This window comes from Esox lucius, chromosome 14 (genome assembly GCF_011004845.1).
Source record: "Esox lucius isolate fEsoLuc1 chromosome 14, fEsoLuc1.pri, whole genome shotgun sequence".
Classification (NCBI taxonomy): domain Eukaryota; kingdom Metazoa; phylum Chordata; class Actinopteri; order Esociformes; family Esocidae; genus Esox; species Esox lucius.
In genome coordinates, this window is record NC_047582.1 from 30,238,005 (window position 1) to 30,259,797 (window position 21,793).

Below are 21,793 nucleotides of genomic sequence, written 5' to 3' on the forward strand. Positions count from 1 at the left end.
TAGAACAAAATCAATAGTTTATTTTATCATTAAAATGTGACAGTAAGTCAAAACGCATGCATATGACACCATGATTAAATCCAACCACGAGATAAAACAAAACGTATGCATATGACCACGTTAAATAATGATCACAAAATGACTTCAAAAAATTTGGCAAGGAATTCTTTCCCAAAAAGGTATGTCTACTACATTATAAAAACAAAGCAACTTTGCAGTCAGCTTCATAAGTTAACATAGGAGTATTACAGAGATGCTCAAGTTCAATGATAAATTGAATTATTTCTGTTATTATTGACATTTTGTTAAGAGCAGTCATGATCAGACTCATGTATAAATAACACCAGTTACCTTTGCCAATTACTTGCTGGCTGAGTGTTTATCAGATAATCCTAAACAACTGAATGCCGAACTGTTAAACATTACACCTGTACCAGGAGATTTTCCATGAAGTAGTGGTTTATCTAAAGAGGGACTCTGGGATGAATGTATGACATTAAAACCTGTAAAGCAGGTTCAAGTTACACATTTCGGCATCAAAGCTGAGGGGATAAAGTAGTATGAAAATGCTGAACTCGACTCCAGAAAATAGTTTATCTTGTAAAGGGACTTGGATGAAATAGTCTGGACAAAATACTAGTGGCAAGGCAGCACATTCTGCTCATTTCTGCACTTTCAGACAACCTTTGGGTCCTAGTGTATAACTTTTAAATAAGCTTTGGGTCATAGTGTACTACTTTCAGACAACCTTTGCCAATAAACTACAATATAAGACCAAAAGGGGTCATCCAAAAAAGTGTGCTTCTTACAAATTGCAAAGCTTTATTCTTTCGAATTTCACATACACAACTACATTCTGATTGATTCGACAACCTGGCTGTCTAACTAACACACGTCACAGAGGAAACACTACAAAAAATTAAAATTACTTTCTATAAAAGATGCTTATAAAATGTTATGCTTATTGAAAATCTGATGTAAGAAGAATAGTCACAGCACCTCAAGGTACAGATTAATTCTGCAAGCTGCCTCCTGCACAGAGCTGTTCAAAGTAACTTTACAAAAACACAACCCAGACAAAAAAAAAAAAAAATTTGTTCAGGAAAAATAAAATCGCATGTAGTGATGGTCCGTTTTAAGAGTGTGACAGTAAGTCAAGAGAGAATCTTGAGAGAAGTGTTCCAAGCTAAAACGAGCATAAAAAAGAAGAAATTCACAGAGTTCTTACAATAAACTAAAAAGATACAAAAATAGTTCTGTTGTGGTTCGGTTGGCAGCTGAGACTTGTTGAGGTTAAGAGGGGTCAAGGTGTGTGTGGCAGGGGGGCTAAGTGTGATCACATGATGGAGCAACCCCTCTTGGCAACACGTGGGTCTCCCTGAAAAGTAACACAATTATTCCGTTAAGGCGCGATCACACTTAAGTCTAAAACCATCCATCCCTCCAGCCACTCAATTCTATTCAAACGGGATATTTCATTAATGGAAAGAGGTACGTCGTCCACGCAGCGTCACGTCACTTCCAGGGCATTTACCTGCTGGTGGAAGAGATCTTCCTCAATAACCTCCACTCCCTCATCGTCATCCTCCTCCCCCATGTCTGTCTTGTACGAGGTGCTTCTTCTGGCAACCTCCTGGAAACCGACAGAAACCAAGGAGGTATTCATTACAGAGAAGGGGGAGAAATAAAAAAAGATCCTTATTAGACATATTTTCCTAATGTATTACCTGCATTTCTTTAAATACATTTTTAAAGATAAAGTACAATGGTAGCATGGTCCCATCACCACTATGTATTCTGCTAGGTTCCATCTAGTGCCTTTAGAAGCGCTAACAGGCTTTAATGTCCTGCCAGGTCCCTTCCACAGGTTGAAGCAGTGCTCCAGTAACGGCAGTAGAGCACAAGAATCTCCTTTCCCAGAGTCTTGCCCGTCCATATAGGGACTCCATTGCCGTCTTCCGGTTTTTTTCTTAGACCAGAACAGACAAGTCGTCACGAGCCAGCGAGGCAGTGGGGGGTGGGCAATGGAGGGGCATCAGCCACCAGGCAGACCGGGTCAGCATCATGCATCGGTTATCAAAAACTGTGCGTCGCACTGAAAACGCGGCACGTCCCAACGTACTGGCTGGCAGTGACCGGATGCTTCATTAACGCAGGGCCTCTCGTCCATGAGCAGACTGGGATATTCCACGCAACAGACCGAGATATCGAACACACAATTGAACAAGCGAGCCAGCGAGGGGGAGCATGCCGCGACAGGGGGCAGAACCACGCACATCGTAATCGGTGTCTTGCAGCATTCTCTCAGAAACAAGCCTGAAATTCACCTCTGCCTCTGGTTGTATAACAAGTTAAAATCGACTAGTTAGGCTATAGCACCACAGTCTGCACTTGAAACACTCCTGACATTTAGGGACCACTTCCAAACATTCATATCAACCGTGAGTAAAGGTTCAAAAGGTTCCAACATCCTGATTCATTAGGCAGCAAATGGAAGTCTTAAAACATTTGAACCCTGTCTAATGAGAAACACGTTCCCGTCGCAAAATGTGCTGCCGTCCGGCCCAGTTTAACGCATGCGCTTTACGCCCCATGACAACCATACAAGGCTTTTGGTTCAGCTGGTAGAGGCCAAGGCCTGGCTCAGAGGAGCACACTGTAATGCGGTTCATGGCACAAAGGTACGTGGAAGAGGTCGCCATCTGCTGGGTAAAATAAACCAAAGAGACGACCGGCGATAGCCTGTGACGGTAACATACTTAATGATACGTGTTGCTAATCCCTATATAAGATTTGTCACGAGCACACGACATGTGGTGGATGAATGAAGTACCTCTCCCTGAGGGTTGAACAGCAGGACCTGGACATCCTCCCCGGTACCCCAGGAAGCCTGACCCTTCCACACCAGGTCGGTCGGGGGGCTGGAGGCCACACCTGCATTGGATGCCCACACCTGAGAGAGACAGAAAGCAAGGACAGCGGGCTTGTGAGAAGGCGAGGTGTAACTAATGCTCGGGTGAGTAACGGGTGGGGGGTGCTCGGGTGAGTAACGGGTGGGGGGTGCTCGGGTGAGTAACGGGTGGGGGGTGCTCGGGTGAGTAACGGGTGGGGGGTGCTCGGGTGAGTAACGGAGATGCTCTTACCGTGACTTTCTGCCCTGCCTTCAAGACGTATTTGGGGGTGAACTTATAGGTAGCAGAGACGTCTCCAATGGTCCTGGTGAGCTCATAGCCAACCATGGCCTGGTCCTGGGGAAGAGAGGACACAGGCGAAACAAGGGTTAACTACAGATGGCAGCCCAATAAAAGTAACACAGAAAAATGATGTGAAATGAACAGCATGGCGCTGTGTGTCCCATTGGTTTTTGCCCACCAATGCTACGAGAGATCAGTGACTTTGAAAGACTCTTGTTATTGGGGCAACTTTGGCAAAATCTTCAGTGACAGAGGTCTCGACTTGCTGGGGTTAAGATGCATGCCACGGCCATCTGGGCGGAGTCTGTGCTAAGGCATATAAAAGTGGCCCCAGCGGCTCAAAAGGATGCGAGCGCCGCGCCATGTCTTACCACACACAGCCTCAAGACAGTCAAACGGCCCCACCACACCCGAACGAAGGTTTCCACGGCACCGCCTCTATAATGAGGGACGCTGTACCTTCTAATACGAGTCACGCCCTTCTGAAGAGCGACACGAGAAGCGCGTTCAAACGCACTGCCACCCCCTCACCTCCTGGGACGCGTTGAACAGGCGGACGAACTTCCCGTCGGTGTCCAGCTCGTCGATGCACACGGAGCCGGTGGCCGAGGCGGAGTGGGCGATGGACACGGAGCTGCTGGCCTCCTGCTCCTCCACGTCCACGCGCTTCCTCTTGCCCCGGGCGGTCTGAACGCTGCGGGAGCTGGACTGGGCGCGGGACACGGTGACGCGGGACGACGGGCTGGGGGACAGCTTCAGTCTGACAAGAGGGTGAGAGAGAGAGGGGGGGGGGGGGAGAGACTCAACAACCACCATCACAGGTCGGAAACGCGGACAGCCGGACCAATCAAAGCCTAATGGACAGAAGAGCAACACCTCACAGCCACATTGCCTGGTGAGGCGCTGCCGTCCCAACACACACAGAACTCTCCTTCACTGTGAACTGGTTTCTTTCTTTTTTTTTGTAAGTTTAATAACAAACCCCCTTCAGACGCTTCCTGAATGGGACATCTAGGTGTGACCCCCTCACCTCTGCTCCTCGCCCTCCAGCAGCTTGCGGTAGGCGTTGATCTCCATGTCCAGGGCCAGCTTGACGTCCAGCAGCTGCTCGTACTCGTCCAACTGCAGCTGCATCTTGGCCCGGATCTCGGCGATCTCCCGCTCCTTCTCCCCCAGCAGCCTGCGGCTGTTGTCCCTCTCCTGGGCCAGGGCGGACTCCAGCTCCTGGATGCGGTCCTGCCATCCCCGGGTCTGTTGGGGAGGGACGCGGGGTCACACACAGGTCAACATGGTGTTCAGGAGCACACTCACAGTCACTGATATTCTGGCGGAACGTCCATAAAAGGTTGTCACTACTGAACACGAGCCAGGTTTCACGCTAAAAAGGGTGTTCTGGTACAAAGGTAGGCAGCACTGAACCCAGGGCGTGACGGACACGGACTTCACTGACCTGGCAGTCCAGGTGTTGAATTTAGTAAAGTAAAAAAATTTAAAAACTCAGAAAGGGTGTAATTGATCGTTTTAGTTAAACTAATTTCAGCACCTGGTTTTCCAGGTTGCATGAGGCAAAATCCACCCTTTAAATAAAAGCAGATATGGTCACATAGCATTTCTGCAGTCTGTCCATCATGACCAATCAGCCCCTAGTTCACCCGGTTAAAAGCTTGACCATCAGATTTCAATAAACCGACCTCATCCACAACAATCACCAACAGACTTCCGTGTGTGGTGCAGTGGTTTCTAGGCATCGGCATCTTCTCTCACCTCAGACGATGCCTAAAGACACCACTCAACTCCCCCCATCACCAGAACGGCGTGTGTAACATTTGAGTCACCCTAGTATCTCAAACACGTCCCTCACACTTCTTTCTGCAAGCGGTCTTGCTCAATTCTCCGGCTGTAGTCTGAATGTCCAGACCAAAACCTAAACTCCAGTCATCAACTAGCCACCATGGTGACCACGGTCAGAACACAGTATACCAGGTATATCCAGTAAGTATAGCATTGTCACCATCATGCCCTGTGTTATGTTACCGCCTCTACAGTGCATTGTATACATGACAACTCACCTCTTTCTGCATGCTGGCCAGCTGGGCTGCTAGGCTCTCCATGCGCAGCGAGGACTCCCGAAGTTCTTCGCGGGCCATGCTGGCGGACGAGCTGTTCATCTCCGACGACATGCGCACGTTCTCGAACTGCACAGGGTTGACACAGCCGGACAAAACAAGCGTTTCTAGGGTTAGAGAACTTGCACTTCAAATTCACGGAAATGTAGCGCCTCAAAGAGGAACTGAATGTACACCACGGCTTCCTGAGAAAAAACACCAGTGACGGGTCATTTCCAAAAACAAATCTTCGTAGTGATATTCGGTGTCTTGGTGTGGGAACAGCCAGTATCTCCGGAAACACAGATGTTTATGTAATGTTCAGGTGGGTCAGCCCAGCACGGCTGTGGTGGGACCCGCTGGGTGGAGGTTAATCTTATTGTCGAGTCATCTTTAGGTGTCGGTGTCACCAAAGCATTATGGTGTAAGAAGGGTGGTGCTGGCCCACAGTGTCCGCCTCACCTTGGCCTTGTAGGTGTTCTCCATCTCGTCCTTGTACAGTTGCACCTGCTCGTCGTGCTGCGCTCGCATCTCGGACAGCGCCTGGGCCAGTTTGAACTCGTACTCCACGGCCCGGCCCGAATCCACCTCCACCAGCCGTGTCTCGTGCCTCCGCCTGGTTTCCTTGATCTCCTGCGACACAGGTGGGGCAGAGTTGGGGGGGGTTAGGGGTCAACTCCATGCATGATGCAGGCATTAAACATCAACATTGGCTACTGACGCAGCCCAGGGGTGAACGGTAGCGCGTGCACAACTTCCCTAGACCACATTAATCCAATGTCACAGCCAGACCACTGTGATGGGGGGGGGAGGGGATTGGGCAAACTGCAATTACAAGTTTCAGGTCAGTGAGTATACTGGCCAGCCAAAAGGACCAATCAGAAGTGCCACCCACCCGACAGAAGTGTCCTGAGGGGAGGGTACAATAAACACCCTCAGGACCACACAGGCCTGTCGAGACAAATGGAACCGTAGGTGGTAGCTTGATTTACCACAACACGTCAGTCACCATCGCTTCCTGCCCCTGTTGCCATCTACCAACAGCCTGTTGTAAAGGCACCAACACACAGTGCCTTCCTTATGACTGAAGAAATGCAGCTTACTAACTACCGGCTGTGCTCATCCTCCGGCAGTCCTTCACACGTAACGGTTTTAATAATTCCCAAATGAAAGCAGTTTTTATACATTCAGAAGCCCTGTTCCATGAAATCCTAAGAACTGACAAATCAACTAAAGTAGTGGTGAGCTTGATGTCGTCATTGTATGGGGAAATACAACCACATTTTTACACCCACTACCATGTGACCTTGAGCAGTCATCATCATCAGGAACTGTCCCACAGCTCAAGCCTGAAACAATCAAACAGTCAAACCCACCAAAAGACTCCTGTACACAGGGAGAAATAAGAAATGTATTGAATATTCCCTCACCGCCTCAAACATGTTCTTGCGGAACTCCAGCTCCTCAGACAGACTCTGGCAGCGGTTCTCCAGGTCAACGCGGAGGAGGGTCTCCTCCCCCAGCTGCTTCTTGGCAGAGTTCAGGCCAGCCTCCAGCTACAGGGGAACAACATGCGGCTTAACAGGTGAGTGGCTCCAAATCTACTGGAGGATTTTAATGGCTTTGGAAGTGTTTTGCACAGTAAGGAATAGTTGAAGCAGTAAATTGACTAAAGATTTCCAACTAGAAAGGTATTGCTTTTCACATATTAAGTAAAAAGTCAAATAAAATAAAAAGTGGCGATTCTCTGGTGATTTTATAAATATTTACTTCAGAAAAACAAAAACGTTAATTGCAGTTTACATCAATGTGTCTCTGTTTGTGTTATTGCATAGCATAACTTCATGTATTCATTTAATGCTTCAACATCCCATATACCCCGCTAGGTTAAAATTGGGGGAAGTTATTTTCATATCTGTGTCAAGCTAAAATGGTCTGCACCTAGAAGCCACTTCCCAGTGAAGCAGAGCAGTGTAGCAGTCATGTCTTAGCAAACAGTACATTTCAGCCAAGCAGCATATTTAATTACCAACAGCGAGTGTATTTATACAAAAATAAATAAAAGCGCATTGCATTTAGATATGGCGATTTGATATGCTAGGTAACAACAGTGTCAGAAAAAAATATATATATAGATAGAGAGGTAGATATCTCTATCAAATTCACCTCACATCTGACATGGTAAAAGACAACGTTTGAAAGATTAACTCAGGCTTCCTTGACCCATACGGCCGCCACCACAGCGGAGCATCGTAAAATGGCTCAACTTCCTGATGGAAACAGCTGGCGTACCTCCTGGATGGCTCCCTGCAGGTCGGCCAGGCTGGCCTCCAGGGCCCTCTTCTCCGTCAGCGTGGTGGCCAACAAGGCCTCCTTGGAGTTCAGCTGGGTCTCCATGTCCCGGAGGCGGGCGTGGGTGCCGGCAGCCTCCGACTCCTTCCTGGCATAGCTACAGTCGGGTGAGGAAGGGACAGAGCAGCGTTGAGTATGACCCAGCCACAGCACCATAACGGGGTGTGTGTGTGTGTGTGTGTGTGTGTGTGTGTGTGTGTGTGTGTGTGTGTGTGCGCGCCTGTGTGGTGTTTCAACCGGAGTGGTGGTTGGGAGCCATAAGGGGCTTTATTGGCTCAACACACATGGCAAAACTTGTGTAATGTAGCACTTCCTGGGTGAGGGGGGTTAGACAAGGAGGACCGCGCGCTGATCGAATGACAGCTGTGGGAGGGAGGCGTGGCCCATTGAGTGTCTGTAGCGTGTAAGTCACTACTGATTAAATCAATGAACCCACCAGGACGCCAATGCTATCAGAGCTGAGCTATGGTCACAACCCCGCCCCCAATGGATTTTTTTTTTACTGCAGTATCCAATGAAATGGTGTGAATGCCATTGTCATGGCTGGCTGTGAATGCCATTGTCATGGCTGGCCATATCCCACCCCAGGTAAGTGGATCTGAATATACTCATTCCAGGCTTCAAAACACACCCACCAAACATACCTCAAAGTCTGTTCTAGCACGTACAAGAATCTTGTCAGGAAATGACATATTATTAATTCCATGGGGCTGAGTTTGAAGCATGCGGTCAACAACTGGAATAGCACGGAGTGGCAAATCCCATTTATTTGGGTGGTTTACTAGTAATGAAACACCAAGTCAAACTGAACTGATTTGGTCAGTGGGTGAACTAATCATTAAATGAGAACAGGTCATAACAGCATGAGGCAAAGGTCAAATACAAGAAAAGAATAATTAGCAAGAAATGTATTTTGTGCTGGTTGCCCATTTAGCCATGTAGTCCATCATCTGGCCCAATCGTACTTCCAGCAAAGTATGCACATCTCCCCAGGACTGAGGACCAGGAGAGCAGCACCTTCAGAGGATCTTTCTACTTTATTCCTGTGTGGTTATATTCCAACTTTGATTTCACTCCCCATCCTGTATTGTTGCGGGCTATTATTTTGTCTGTTCAGGGGACTCCTGGTGAATGTCTACAAAAGAAACAGAGTTCCAGTCATTTATTTACAATATTTTGTATTCCCTGTTTTGGTTGACTCGTTTCTTTTGGGGAACACTTTGAATGGTAAAATAAAAAACACAGAACTTCATAGACTTGTGAATGAAATGCTTGAACATATTGGAAGCTCCCCTAAAATGGCTTCATAGATAACATAAGGATTGTAATTACAGCTAGCATGTTTGTCTTTAGCAATAATGGTAACCATCTACTCATGCCAATCAAGCCCTTATTGATAAGACCAGTCGGTTCATCGCCCTTTTCGTTTAAGGACGGCCATCATCCCGCAAACCCATGTAAAGTATAACGCGTGAGAGATCAGGTTCAAAACCTGAGAGCAGCTTGACGGGGTCCAAAGTGTGCACAAACAGGATATGATGGTCTTCGATTGGGGTTTTTGTTGAGGCTCAGCTAGCCTCCCTTTATAATAAAGGCTACAGATGACGTGGTTCACACTGTAATGACTAGGATTACATGATAACTCAAACACTCAGGAAATGTTTGTGAAATGGATAACACCGCTTCTGGACTGGTGGGTTCAAGAGTGAAGGGGAAGTGTTGTTTTTTTTTTTTTTTAGAAATACTAGTGGTCCCATGCTTTAAATAAACAAGTCTGTGTGTGCTCGCACTCGAAGAGCTTTGCAGATGCAAGAGGTGTTTTTGGGAAGCTAAAGATTAAAAGGGAAGGCTCAGCATGTATCCATGAAAACGCTTAAAACGTTAAACCTGTGTGTGTGTGCACACTCACTCACTCACTGTGGTGATCTGGGCTAGGGCCAGTGTGACCTTGGACCAAAAGGCACATCGTGACATCCACATTAAGTGTGGATATTCTGTCTTTAGCGTCAGCTTCAGCTTCAGCTTCAGCTTCAGCTTCAGCTTCAGCTTCAGCTTCAGCTTCAGCTTCAGCTTCAGCTTCAGCTTCAGCTTCAGCTTCAGCTTCAGCTTCAGCTTCAGCTTCAGCTTCAGCTTCAGCTTCAGCTTCAGCTTGTTCGCCCTCACGCGGCTGTCCGCACACTACTTGATCGGTGCAAAACCTTCCTGCACGAGCAAGCAGTACATAAGTGACTCATTGTTAAGACGCAGAGTGGCGCCTAATTGGTTAGGAAAGCACAAACAGGCAGCAGGCAAAAAGCATCAAGTAAAAACAATTGAGACTCCTTCACGTAGAATACTGGTCACTTACTTCCAGCCCCTTAGCTTGGGGGCAAGAGGTATGGGTAGGGTGGAAACAGTTCCTAGGTATGAGCACAAGATGTCTGGAATGCAGAGGGAATGCAGAGCATTTCTCACAGTGTTGCAAGGAAAACTGCCTGAGAATAGAAGATGAAACATTGGCCCTACAGCAGTCTTCAGTCCCAGTTTTACGGGGTTACGTTTCACAGCCTTGGCTGTTGCTGTCAATTCCATCACAGGGTGTTCTCCTAAAGTCAGATCCTGATATTCTTGAAACAGTTCCATTCACACGACCAGAGAAACACAACATGTTGGAAAACACCAAGTTCGGCAAAGGCAGCCATTTCAAATGTAAGCAAATCGGTGGGGCCAGACAAAAGGCCACTTTCTCTAGGAAACGGTCTGAACAGCTGGCTGAGTAAAGGGGGACTAAACAACTGCGACAACATGCAGCTGCCCCGTGGAACGAGAAGCCATTTTCTATCTGAAGAGGTCCTGCCCTCCAATCACCAGATGGGCCCGGCAATAAGCCTGCCGCTGTTGAAGTTACACCAAACTCTTGGATAGAATATATTATATTGGGCAGTCGTCGCTCTGATCTCACAGAGACGACTCGCGCTGCACCCAAACAAGTTTACGCACATGGCACCATTTCCCGGTTGCAGAACTGGTGCATGTATTGACAGGGCTGAATAAACCTGTCACCGTACCATTCCACACTAACATACGCAGGACAGACGTCTACAAACCCACCATTCCGTGTAGGAGTAACTCATACATTTGAAGAGATTTTCCCAAAGTGTTATTTGATGGCTGAAAGAGTCAAGGGCCAAGTCCACGGTCAGGGTTAGATAAAAAAAGAAAAGGAGGGGGGAAAAATACAATTGATTACACCTGACCATTTTCAGACATTAACTTGACACACTTTGCCCATGTGCTGTGAGCGTGGCGTGTTGGTTAGACACAGTCAGGAATGACTGGGACACATGCTTCAGTAGACACGGTGGCAAATGAAGGCGGCCTTGTCTGTTACCCCATGTAATCTTCCAACAGGTGTAACGTCCGGGCTCGCTGCTTCAGTCAATCAAAATGGCATCCAACATTTCCCATTTCAATTAAGGGACTGCACCCATGTCACCGTCTGCGGCCAAGAGGGAGACACGTACTAAACCAATTAGCTTAGGTTGTAGAAGCATATGGCTCTTAGCAGCTCATCTTTACAAAAACAAAAAACAACACCAAAGAAAGTTAGAGAAGGGACAGTTTTGTTAAACAGGTATACCGGGAAACTAGTTCACATGCTGATAGTGACAAATGATGCCTCTAACTACCTAGCCACTAAGGTATGAATAAACTGCAAGAGAAGCCTCTGGTCAGAGAGAGGAATGCATTTTCGGTCTTGCGGTACACCAGATTCTCAAAACTAGTTCCAGAGCACTTTTCTCATGTTGCTAGGTAACGTGTCAGGAAGAAACGCAGACATTACCGCAACACAATGTCTCAAATATTTGGGTTATGAAATCTTAGTAATGTGCGGTTTAACGCGGAGTACCCCTTTAAGAGGACATCTTGAAAGTAGATTGCAATTGTGAATAGCTGTGCAATGATCTTATTTCAGTTTCACACGAGTGGAGCCTTCCATCAAACATGTTCTGAGTAAACACATAAAACAGGACTTTATGCATTTGTTGAGTTTGGTTCATTCCATCTTTAAAGCAGAATGAGCACATTTTTTTACCAGTGCATGAAGTGATTCTGTCACTGAGTACGTTTGGCCTTCTGAAAGCCCTGACATTCATCTCCAGACTACGACCCAGTGATATGGCCACCATAACAGCAACGAATTAAAGCAGTTCAACAACCAAAGTCCAAACGGAGTCCCTTCCACCTCAACATGCAGGTTTCCACCAACAAACACAAGTGTTTGTTTTCCGCAAAAGATGCTAGAGCTCGACATACTGAAGCGACTCATATTTCGTGTCACTCTCGTATTACCAAAGTCACAGGGGGACCCCTCAACCCCCCCGGCAGAAGCAGGCAGGAGGGGTGGAACACTACAATATGTAAACTTAGCTCAACCAGGCACTGTTTAGGACCAAAGCTCAGCATTCACAGACGTAACCAAGCGTCCATGACGCAGGACCTCAGGGACGCATCGTTATGGAACAGTCTGGTATACGGCAATTGACGAACGTCTGCGCAAACATCGTTTGACCAACTCTACGGCCCGGCCTGATCCATAATGTGCCTATGGGGTGTTAGGACACACTGTGTGGTAGGCAAAATAATTCCACGTTTTGGTGATGTCAAACATAAGTCCTGCCTTAAATTAGCTAGTCGCGTCAAAAACATTTTCCTACAGACTACAGGAAATAAATCCGGGTGTGCCGTGATGCAGTGGTTCCCAACCAGGGGTACTAGGACCCCTGGGGGTACTTGGCCTCTCCACAGGGGGTACTTGAAAACACATTACACCATAGGCTTACTAGTGAAATTAACATGAGGGGGTACTTCAGGGGTACTGAAAGCAGTGCAAAAACATTTAGGCGGTACAGGAACTGAAAAAGGTTGGGAGACACTGCTGTGATGCATGCAAGACGTTAGTTTAGGGGTAATCTAAACCACAACATGGTCCACAGTATAAATCACATTAGGGACCCTTGAATGCTCTCTTAAAAGAAAGAGCGAGAACACAGCAGTCATATTTTTTTCAATGAGCTTGAGCAATCAACATCCTGAAAGATTCATTCCATTTATCTTGTCAAGTATCGACCGAAAATGGGATGGCGTTTCAAGCTATCGATGTATGCTAATTTACACAAAATAATAATCTTGTGTTTACTTCGAGATGTCTCAGAAATGTCACAATAACGTAAATGAGCCCTCTGACAATTGTGACAAGTATAGGTGGACTACATATGAATATTCAAATAATCCATCTGGTCTGATTCTTTCAAATTGACCCCAGCGTGATGGTGCCTAGAAAAGAAGTTGGCGTGTAATCTGGCTGTAGAGTATGCAAATAAGATAACAACTGGACAGAGAATTCAATTTGAATAGTGGAGTGAAGAAAAGTGGAAGGACTTGTAAGGAATCGGTTTATGGAAAAGTAAGAACTGGGCTGAGAACCAGTACTTCAGTGGAAATAATAGTGGTTGTCCCTATTCATCGATATATTGTACTTTAATAATAGTCAAACTGGTTTACTAAGTTCCTTAGAAACTTCAAACATCTGGAAACGGTTAAACCAATACAAACGCAACTCACATGTACACACAATCTAGCTTGCTAGCCCTTAACTCAATACCAAAACAAGTTATAGGCAGTGAAAAGCATTCCCTCACAAAACCTCTCATGTGACTTTTACCTCTCCTACTCCCAACTTCCATAATTTAGATGCTAAGTCAAGGGGGTGGTCCTCCAGCCACAGTGTGGTTGGAGAACCTGTAGTGAACTCCTAAACGTTATCATAGTCAATGGCTTATTTATTCCACTGCTGATTAAGAAATGTTGCAGCAGAAAAGACTACTTCAGAATACTCACGCTGGTTCACACTGCTCCAGAACATAATTCTGGGAGTTACCACGGAATTCCTGGCATTTTTAACCGCTTACAACTTTATAAGCAGGAAGTAGGGAGAGGGAATAGAACAGAGGGGTAGGTTGCCAAGCCAAAAACTCATAGAATGCATAACATACATGTTAAAATCGTGATTACAGGCTTATCGTTACCTTTAGTAAGCCATTAAAAGCCTCACTACATGCATTCAGTTGGATGTTCACTGCCATCAGAAATACAAATTACAAACACATCTGATGACTTTCAAAACCAACAAGTTATGTTTTGAGTGGTCACAATTGCTCACATTGAGGAAATGACGCTGTTAAAAAATGCAGTCAACGGTTGGGGACTAAGGTATGTCCCGCCCTCCCCCATCCTATCAATAAGGTGTGGCACTTGGAAAGGTCCGAGCAACACCCATGCTTCCACTTCTAAATGACTTGAGTTGTTAACAAATGCGAAAACAAAAATATACCGTTTGTACATTTTAGCCAATGCATGTCTTCGTTCTGGAACATAAACATAATAATTTGAACTTTCTACTATGGCGCCATCACTATACTGTAAAAACGTAAAAGTACCAAATACTATACATGATGTTTATATAAATGTCTACGTATCCGGACAAAAGTTTGACAAATACTAGTTGTCTATTAGACTCAGTTATCAAATTGGGCTTCAGTTTAAGCTAAGCTACTTGTTTACTAATGGTATACCCGAGAGTAACAATGTAGTCATAAATTGATTAATTTAAAGCATTGCAACATTTGTAACTTTGCCGACAATTACTATTGTTTGGTTTTTACAATATAAAAAATTGCAATTAATGTTGTAAGTGTCAAAACGGGTTACGGTGTTTCCCTTTAAAATGAAAAAACATTTAAATTCGGCAAGTTCTCTCAAAAATAAAATAATATACTTACTTTTGCAGCAATTGCTCATGGTCGGATTTGATCTTTCCCAATTCAATCTGTAGCCTCGCGCGTTCCTTGGCGGTGTCATCGAGAGATCTCCTGGCGTCCGCGAGCTCAGTTTCATACAGTGATTTCAAACCAGTAATCTCCCGGCTCCTTACTTCTTCCTTCTCGGATATTTGAAGGTGAAGAACGCTGTTTTCTGATTCTAGGCTTCTGACTTTGTCGATGTAAATGGCTAGACGGTCGTTCAAATTGCAGAGATCTTCCTTTTCTTGCAACCTCGAAATCCTCGTGGGGCTTAATGGAGTGCTACTGGCGGTAGCGCGGGTGCTTATTCTTTGACCGGCCGGGGTTGAAGTTGCGGTTGCCATTATTAGCAAAAAATGCTGATTCAAATAGAGAGAAGGGAAATTAAAGTTACGTTGAAAACCACTGAATTATTATAAAAATGCTGTAATAATGATGTGGAATTATAGTAACCACGACTGATTAAATTTGGCAAAGAAGGGAAATGCAGGTAGGCTATCTACAATGCTTCAGCTAACCCAAGAAAACAATTTCCAGTTATAAAAAACATTAATTTACAAAAGAAGCAACTAAACCCAAAGAAAGCTCACGTTAGGCAAAAATAAATCAGGTAGGAGGTGGAATAGGGTTAAAAGTATAAGAAAGCCGCAAAGCTCATGCAAGTATCTTACTTTGTCTCAACCGAATGAAAGAGGGTTTGACTAACATGGCTGCTCATGAATATCTAAAAGCAGCGTGACCACAACCAACCAATTGGATACCGCAACGAAACATGTCCTTTCAACTTTAGCATTCGAGACACAATTTAAAATAAATGGAATGCTGACTGTCGTGCGGGTTGCGCCAAAATAAACGTGCGACCAATCTCGGTATATTTACAAAATAAAGGGGTCCATATTTTAATTTCACTTGTTTACTATACGTTTCATTGGATACTTTTAAAATATTTTTTCAATAAAATGTTAAAATACAGTCATGACATGAAACAAACAGCAAATGTATAAGTTTCAGCTTGCCTCTTAGGAACAATTATTCACCAAAATGTAAATTAACATATTTGGTAAGCTTACTGTTTTAAACTGTGAAGACATACATAAAAGTATCACACCTGCTACCAGGCTATTACAGGGCCTCTTGCCAGAAGGTCATTTTCAAAGAAATAACATGGTGTGGTAACACATTACTTTGAAGGCTGACTCACTCATTGATAACTGTAGTAGCAACATAGTTACATTGGTTTACATTACTTGGTAGCTATGGTAATGCGATTTTTGCTGAATCAGTTGTTACAGTATTTGTGGTTACACATAAACTTGCTGAATGTTATTCCACACATGTTATTACTGATATGAAAAAAACCTGGAATAAACGTGTCCGCTAAGTGAGTAAAATGTAACAAAAATTCTAACAACAAAACTATTGTAATTATCTGTTAGTTTATTCAATTTCATTATTTAAACTCTATGCTGAATGAAGTGTAATGCAAGAACAACTTAAAGTTAAATCAATAAACTTGTAAATGTAATGTACCCATCCAGGATCAAGCAACTTAATGTCAAGGGAAACAGAGCGCTTGGTAATTTAACATTCCCATTTGCCACAACTGAAGCAATAGCTTTTCTTCTTGGCTTCAAACATTAATCACAGTTGAAGAATTGCAGAAGTTCATTACTCCTCAATGTCACCAACTCTCCAAATATACAATTAGACGTCACCTCCATGCTAACAAACTGTTTGGACATCTTGCCAGAAGAAAGCATCTACTCTTCATTGCTCATTGGCACATTGACAGACTGACTTGTTGGATCAATGTTGAAAACTATATACCTTTCGGTTACAGGCCCTACACACTTGTGTTTTCCCTGTCATGTCACTATGTACTGTTTTTAGGTAAGCTACCTGTGTGAGATACCTGGGATTGCAGAGAGTTCCACAAAGTGTCAGCGAGATGTATGGGGGCGTGTCTTGTAAGGTCTTGGGTGGTATCGATGGCTGGTCAAGGTATGTGTTAACAAACAGAAAACAGACAGTTTGGTACCTTTGTAACACAATACTTCTACTAATACTACTTACAAAAACAAAACAGTAAGTGATTAATTTGCTCTCGATACATCCTTAGTCAGAAGAAGTTGACATGCATGCAATTAAAATTAACTATATATATGCCATTAACATTCCCTCCATGTATGACATTAACATTCAATCAGTTTATGCCACTAACATTTGGTTTAGAATATCAGGGTCATGTGTGCTGCTCTGTTTCAGTGCATTTTCTCTGCATACTGTATTTGTCTTAGCAGCGACTTCATAGTCGGGCATTAATCCAGGTGTGATAAAACAGGGACTTGCAGGACTTGTGTTAGTGGACACGTAGAAGAGACCCAGACAATAGTCAATTTCTGTGGGAACAGAAAACAATGAAGGTCCAAGATGGCTACCCTGTTTGTGTCAGAGAGGTGTCCATTCAGCTTTGGGTCATGGCCGAAAGGACAAGATCCCGGATACAGGCGGCCGAAATGAGCTTTCTCCGCAGGGTGGCTGGGCGATCCCTTAGAGATAGGGTGAGAAGCTCGGTCACCCGGGAGGAGCTCAGAGTAGAGCCGCTGCTCCTCCACATCGAGAGGGGTCAGCTGAGGTGGCTTGGGCATCTGTTTCGGATGCCTCCGGAACGCCTTCCTGGGAAGGTGTTCCGGTCCCGTCCCACCGGGAGGAGACCCCGGGGAAGACCTAGGACACGCTGGAGGGACTATGTCTCCCGGCTGGCCTGGGAACGCCTCTGTGTCCCCCCGGAAGAGCTGGAGGAATTGTCTGGGGAGAGGGAAGTCTGGGCATCCCTGCTTAGACTGCTGCCCCCGCGACTCGGCCCCGGATAAGCGGAAGAAGATGGTATGGTAGGTGTCCATTCATAAACAACCTCAATTTTATATTAGACATGTTGTTCTCAATCTATGATATTACAGAGTGCTTATAGCCGTTGTTATTTGAATTTCTCCGAAATAGGGCACCATCAATAATATCAGAACATGCACTAGAGTCTAGACATTAGTGTTCTTATCGTACAAGTCTTCTTACCAGATCTAAGTCTTCCTTTCTCAATCAGCACATCTGTAGACAGCCTTGATGTTCATTTGTTATTCTACACTCACCTAAAGGATTATTAGGAACACCTGTTCAATTTCTCATTAATGCAATTATCTAATCAACCAATCACATGGCAGTTGAGGTCAGAGGAGAATGGGCCGACTGATTCAAGCTGATAGAAGAGCAACTTTGACTGAAATAACCACTCGTTACAACCGAGGTATGCAGCAAAGCATTCGTGAAGCTACAACACGCACAACCTTGAGGCGGATGGGCTACAACAGCAGAAGACCTCACCGGGTACCACTCATCTCCAATACAAATAGGAAAAAGAGGCTACAATTTGCACAAGCTCAAAATTGGACAGTTGAAGACTGGAAGAATGTTGCCTGGTCTGATGAGTCTCGATTTCTTTTGAGACATTCAGATGGTAGAGTCAGAATTTGGCGTAAACAGAATGAGAACATGGATCCATCATGCCTTGTTACCACTGTGTAGGCTGGGGGTGTAATGGTGTGGGGAATGTTTTCTTGGCACACTTTAGGCCCCTTAGTGCCAATTGGGAATCGTTTAAATGCCACAGCCTACCTGAGCATTGTTTCTGACCATGTCCACCCCTTTATGACCACCATGTACCCATCCTCTGATGGCTACTTCCAGCAGGATAATGCACCATGTCACAAAGCTCGAATCATTTCATATTGGTTTTTTGAACATGACAATGAGTTCACAGTCACCAGATCTCAACCCAATAGATCATCTTTGGGATGTGGTGGAACGGGAGCTTCGTGCCCTGGATGTGCATCCCACAAATCTCCATCAACTAATAATCCTTTTGGTGAGTGTATATTTGGCTGAAACACAATTCTTACCAGAAGTTTACTGAGGATCAGTAATGTGCCTTTGTCAATACTAGATTGTTTCTCAATTCAAAATGTCAATTCTTGTCTTTCTTTATTTGATCTGTTATTCATGAATAGTTAGGGCTTACTATTTACTTACTAGGAAATCATCTTTAACAACCAACACTGTTAAACGTTTTAATGAGTGTTCTTATGGATATACAGTACCTGGACATACAGGTGACACAGGTAGACAATGTCGGATATTTTTTCAAGCAACTGTTCTGTTTTTTATATTTTCAGTCATTTACACCTTTATTGATGAAGACAGTGGGAAAAGATAGATGAGAGAGTTGTGGCTGAAAGAGCAGTGGGACAGAAGCAAATGCAGGGTCAAAGAAGGAGCTTTAATGAAGACAAAAGAAAAAACACTACAGATACGAAAGGCTATACACTGAACCACAGGATGGGAGAACACAACAATAATGACCGACAAGGAGAAAATGCCTGAACTAAATACACAGACTAACAAGGAGAACAGAAACAGGTGAGTACTAAACACAGGGGAAAGGAAACTGCACTGGGAACACGAAAGACCAAAAAAGGACATGACTAACCAAGAACACACAGAAAACACGAAGTGGAACAGTCCCATGCGGCTGGGACCGTTACAGCCAGAATCAACTCATGCTGCAGCAGTAAGTGTACACCAGTAGTTCCCAACTCCAGTCCTTGAGTACCCCCAACAGAACACATTTCTGTTGTGGACAAGCGCACCCAATTCAACTCAATGAGAGCCTGATAATTAGTTGACAAGTTGAATCAGCTGTGCTTTTCCCGGGGCTACAATGAAAATGTGGACTGTTGGGGGTACTCGAGGACCGGAGTTGTACACCATAGGCAGAAGCTCAGATTGCTCAACCATCTTTGACCACCTTACTGTTCTTTTGATCAGTTACGTAGGGGTCTACATCAGAGCTTTAAGAAGCTTATCTGATTGGTGAAAAAAAATCATCAGAATTATTAAGACGTAGAAAGAAACAGTAAGTTGTTAGTTGATTCATATATTTAAATATCTATCCTAATTAAAACACTGAAGAGAGTGGGTTTTCTTCAGTTCGTGAAATGAGTGTGGAGTGTTTTAGGCCTTAAGTTTCAACAGAGAATGTGCAGTGATTAAAGCATTGCTTGCGTCCTACATATCAAGAACGTTGTGATGATTAAATTACATATTTAAAAATGCTGTAGGAATTATTTGTAATGTCATCTGCCTTATCACCAATGTTCTGTTAAGGCTTAAAACAGAAGGGCGTCAGAGAGACCAGTTTTGTTCAAAATGGAGAATATCTCATTGACCATCCCTGTAAAAATCCTCGATGATGACAAGGTCTCTTGTCATTTGTGCTCTTCATGTGTCAATACAAGCCCCCATTGGACCTGCAAAAGCAAAATGGTAAGGAGATGGCTACTCACCTGTGGGTTCATGCTGCATTTATCGGGTACCCTAAACAGGCGTGCACAGTGATACTTTTTCTTTGCCATAGTCTTTGCCCAGTGGTCTAAAGTTGGTGAAAGTACGTTTCTGCAGGTGAAAATCCAGCCAACGTTGAGGTTCAAGTCCCTTGTGAGACACCACTGTAAAAGATAGATATATTTCCAAAAGAAGCAATAACATGATCAAACATGGGATGATCTACAGACACTTGAGGGTAGGATTAGAAAGAGATTTGGTTAGCTACTGATTCAAAAAAACATTTTGAATCAGTAGCTAACCCAAAACCATTCGAAAAACAAATAATTGTCAAGTATTTGTGTCAAGAAAATCTGATGCCCACAAAGAAAAGTTTAGTAAGACATGTTGTTTTATATTGCCCCAGGCTAAAGTTGTCCGGAACAATTCCCCCCTCAATTACCCAAGAACCATTTTGTCAACCAAGACCAGTTATAAAAAAACTCAACTCCCTCAATTATTTTGGAAACAGAAGCATGTTTAGGTGTACACCAAAACATTCCTCATAAACAGATTCTATGTTCAATGACATAATTCAAACTATTTCTCACAAACTATATAAACTTCTATATTTATATATATAAATATTCATATATTTTTTGCTATTTGTATCTGCAAATGTTGGTAAGCTAAAAACCTAAGATTATTGGGTAACATTTTTAAGTGCATGTTACATATGCAACTACTGGAAAACCACTATTAACCTTGCAACTTCCTAAAATCTGACCATTGCTTTGACAGTATCAAAGCTCCCAACTTGCCAACTAAGCATGTCAGACAAAAAAAGTCCTTGCTGGCTGCAGGACATAGACCTCTGTTCCGTCGGCCTGCAGTGTAGAGTTGGTGATCTACAGATAAGCCAGTGTGCTCTACTAACTCCACCATTATAGTCCTCTTGCCTGTACTATAATTTACTGTGAACTAACTGTTAGGAAATAGACACTCGAGCCTGTAAATCTACTTTGTCCTTGTCCTCTTCAGAAAACAACAGGCTTCTGCCTATATAAGGTGCAATACCATAGAACAGAATGTTCAGATCAGCTGCATTCCATCTTTGTACACTTTGACGTAAACAGAACCCAGCCACCGAAACTGACATTTTGTAAGAAACATTACGTTTTCCCCAAAGATAAAATTAATATTACCATGTTAATAGTGTCCTACATGAACACGTTCTGTACAAATTGTTTCTTCCTTTTAAAGGGGGGAATACAATGTTTTTGCCCACCAGCAACAAAAGCCACATATTCAAATCAGATTTAAACATTAATTCAAACTGATTTGAATATGTGGCTTTTGTTGCTGGTGGGCAAAAACATTGTATTCCCCCCTTTAAAATAACTGCTTTCAACTCATCTTTATCTATAAACACATTTGTTAAGTATACGTGTTAAAACACCAGAAAATAACTAATATTCTTAATTTATATATATTTTTTATGCCATCAATCTACACACAATGCACCATTAATGATAAAGCAAAATCAAGTTTTTTGAAATTTGTGACAACATTTTTGTAATTGAAAGCCTTTGGGTTGATTTTTGCACATTGTTGGGTACAAACACAACACTATGACAACTGCAGCTGCCAGTAGGCTTAAGCAGGCTAAAATATATTCAACAAGCCACATAGGTGGGGAATAGCAACGTGCAGTAGAGCAGAATGACTTGGTGCGGATGTCTAGGAGGAAGGCTTGCCACAATCTTGAACTCTCTTGGATGTGTTGGGACTTGTAGTGATTAGTGGATCCTGCAGAGGGCGATGGCAGCATAGGGTTTCCACTGAGGAAAGCACTCTCTTCCAGCGTGCTGCAGTGCAAGGCTATTCAATTGTGGCCCTTGAAGCCAGTTCCACGCCATTTTTTAAT

General features: G+C 44.0%; 1 protein-coding gene across 2 annotated transcripts; it reads right to left on the minus strand.

The window, feature by feature from the left end:
- On the minus strand, nt 1-15,259 carry lmnb1 (lamin B1). Of its 2 annotated transcripts, none has more exons than XM_010889638.4 (12): nt 15,165-15,259; nt 14,473-14,852; nt 7,592-7,748; nt 6,730-6,855; nt 5,762-5,932; nt 5,264-5,389; nt 4,225-4,445; nt 3,726-3,954; nt 3,144-3,248; nt 2,834-2,953; nt 1,535-1,633; nt 1-1,378 (listed from the first exon to the last, which is right to left on the minus strand). In XM_010889638.4, the coding sequence occupies exons 2-12, from the start codon at nt 14,835-14,837 to the stop codon at nt 1,337-1,339; spliced, it is 1,761 nt and encodes a 586-aa protein (XP_010887940.2). In that variant the 5' UTR covers nt 14,838-14,852; nt 15,165-15,259; the 3' UTR covers nt 1-1,336. The 2 variants fall into 2 exon arrangements, with proteins under 2 accessions (XP_010887940.2, XP_019909238.2); XM_020053679.3 differs by lacking the exon at nt 15,165-15,259 and adding an exon at nt 15,084-15,102.
- Between the last annotated feature and the right edge of the window lie 6,534 nt (nt 15,260-21,793).

Coding starts and splice junctions, on each gene's coding strand:
- lmnb1 (XM_010889638.4), bottom strand. CDS start 14,837: ATGGCAACCGCAACTTCAACCCCGGCCGGTCAAAGAATAAGCACCCGC. Junction 5,390..5,761: donor AGAACACCTACAAGGCCAAG/GTGAGGCGGACA, acceptor AACCCTGTGCAG/TTCGAGAACGTGCGCATGTC. Junction 4,446..5,263: donor TGGCCAGCATGCAGAAAGAG/GTGAGTTGTCAT, acceptor CCTCCCCAACAG/ACCCGGGGATGGCAGGACCG.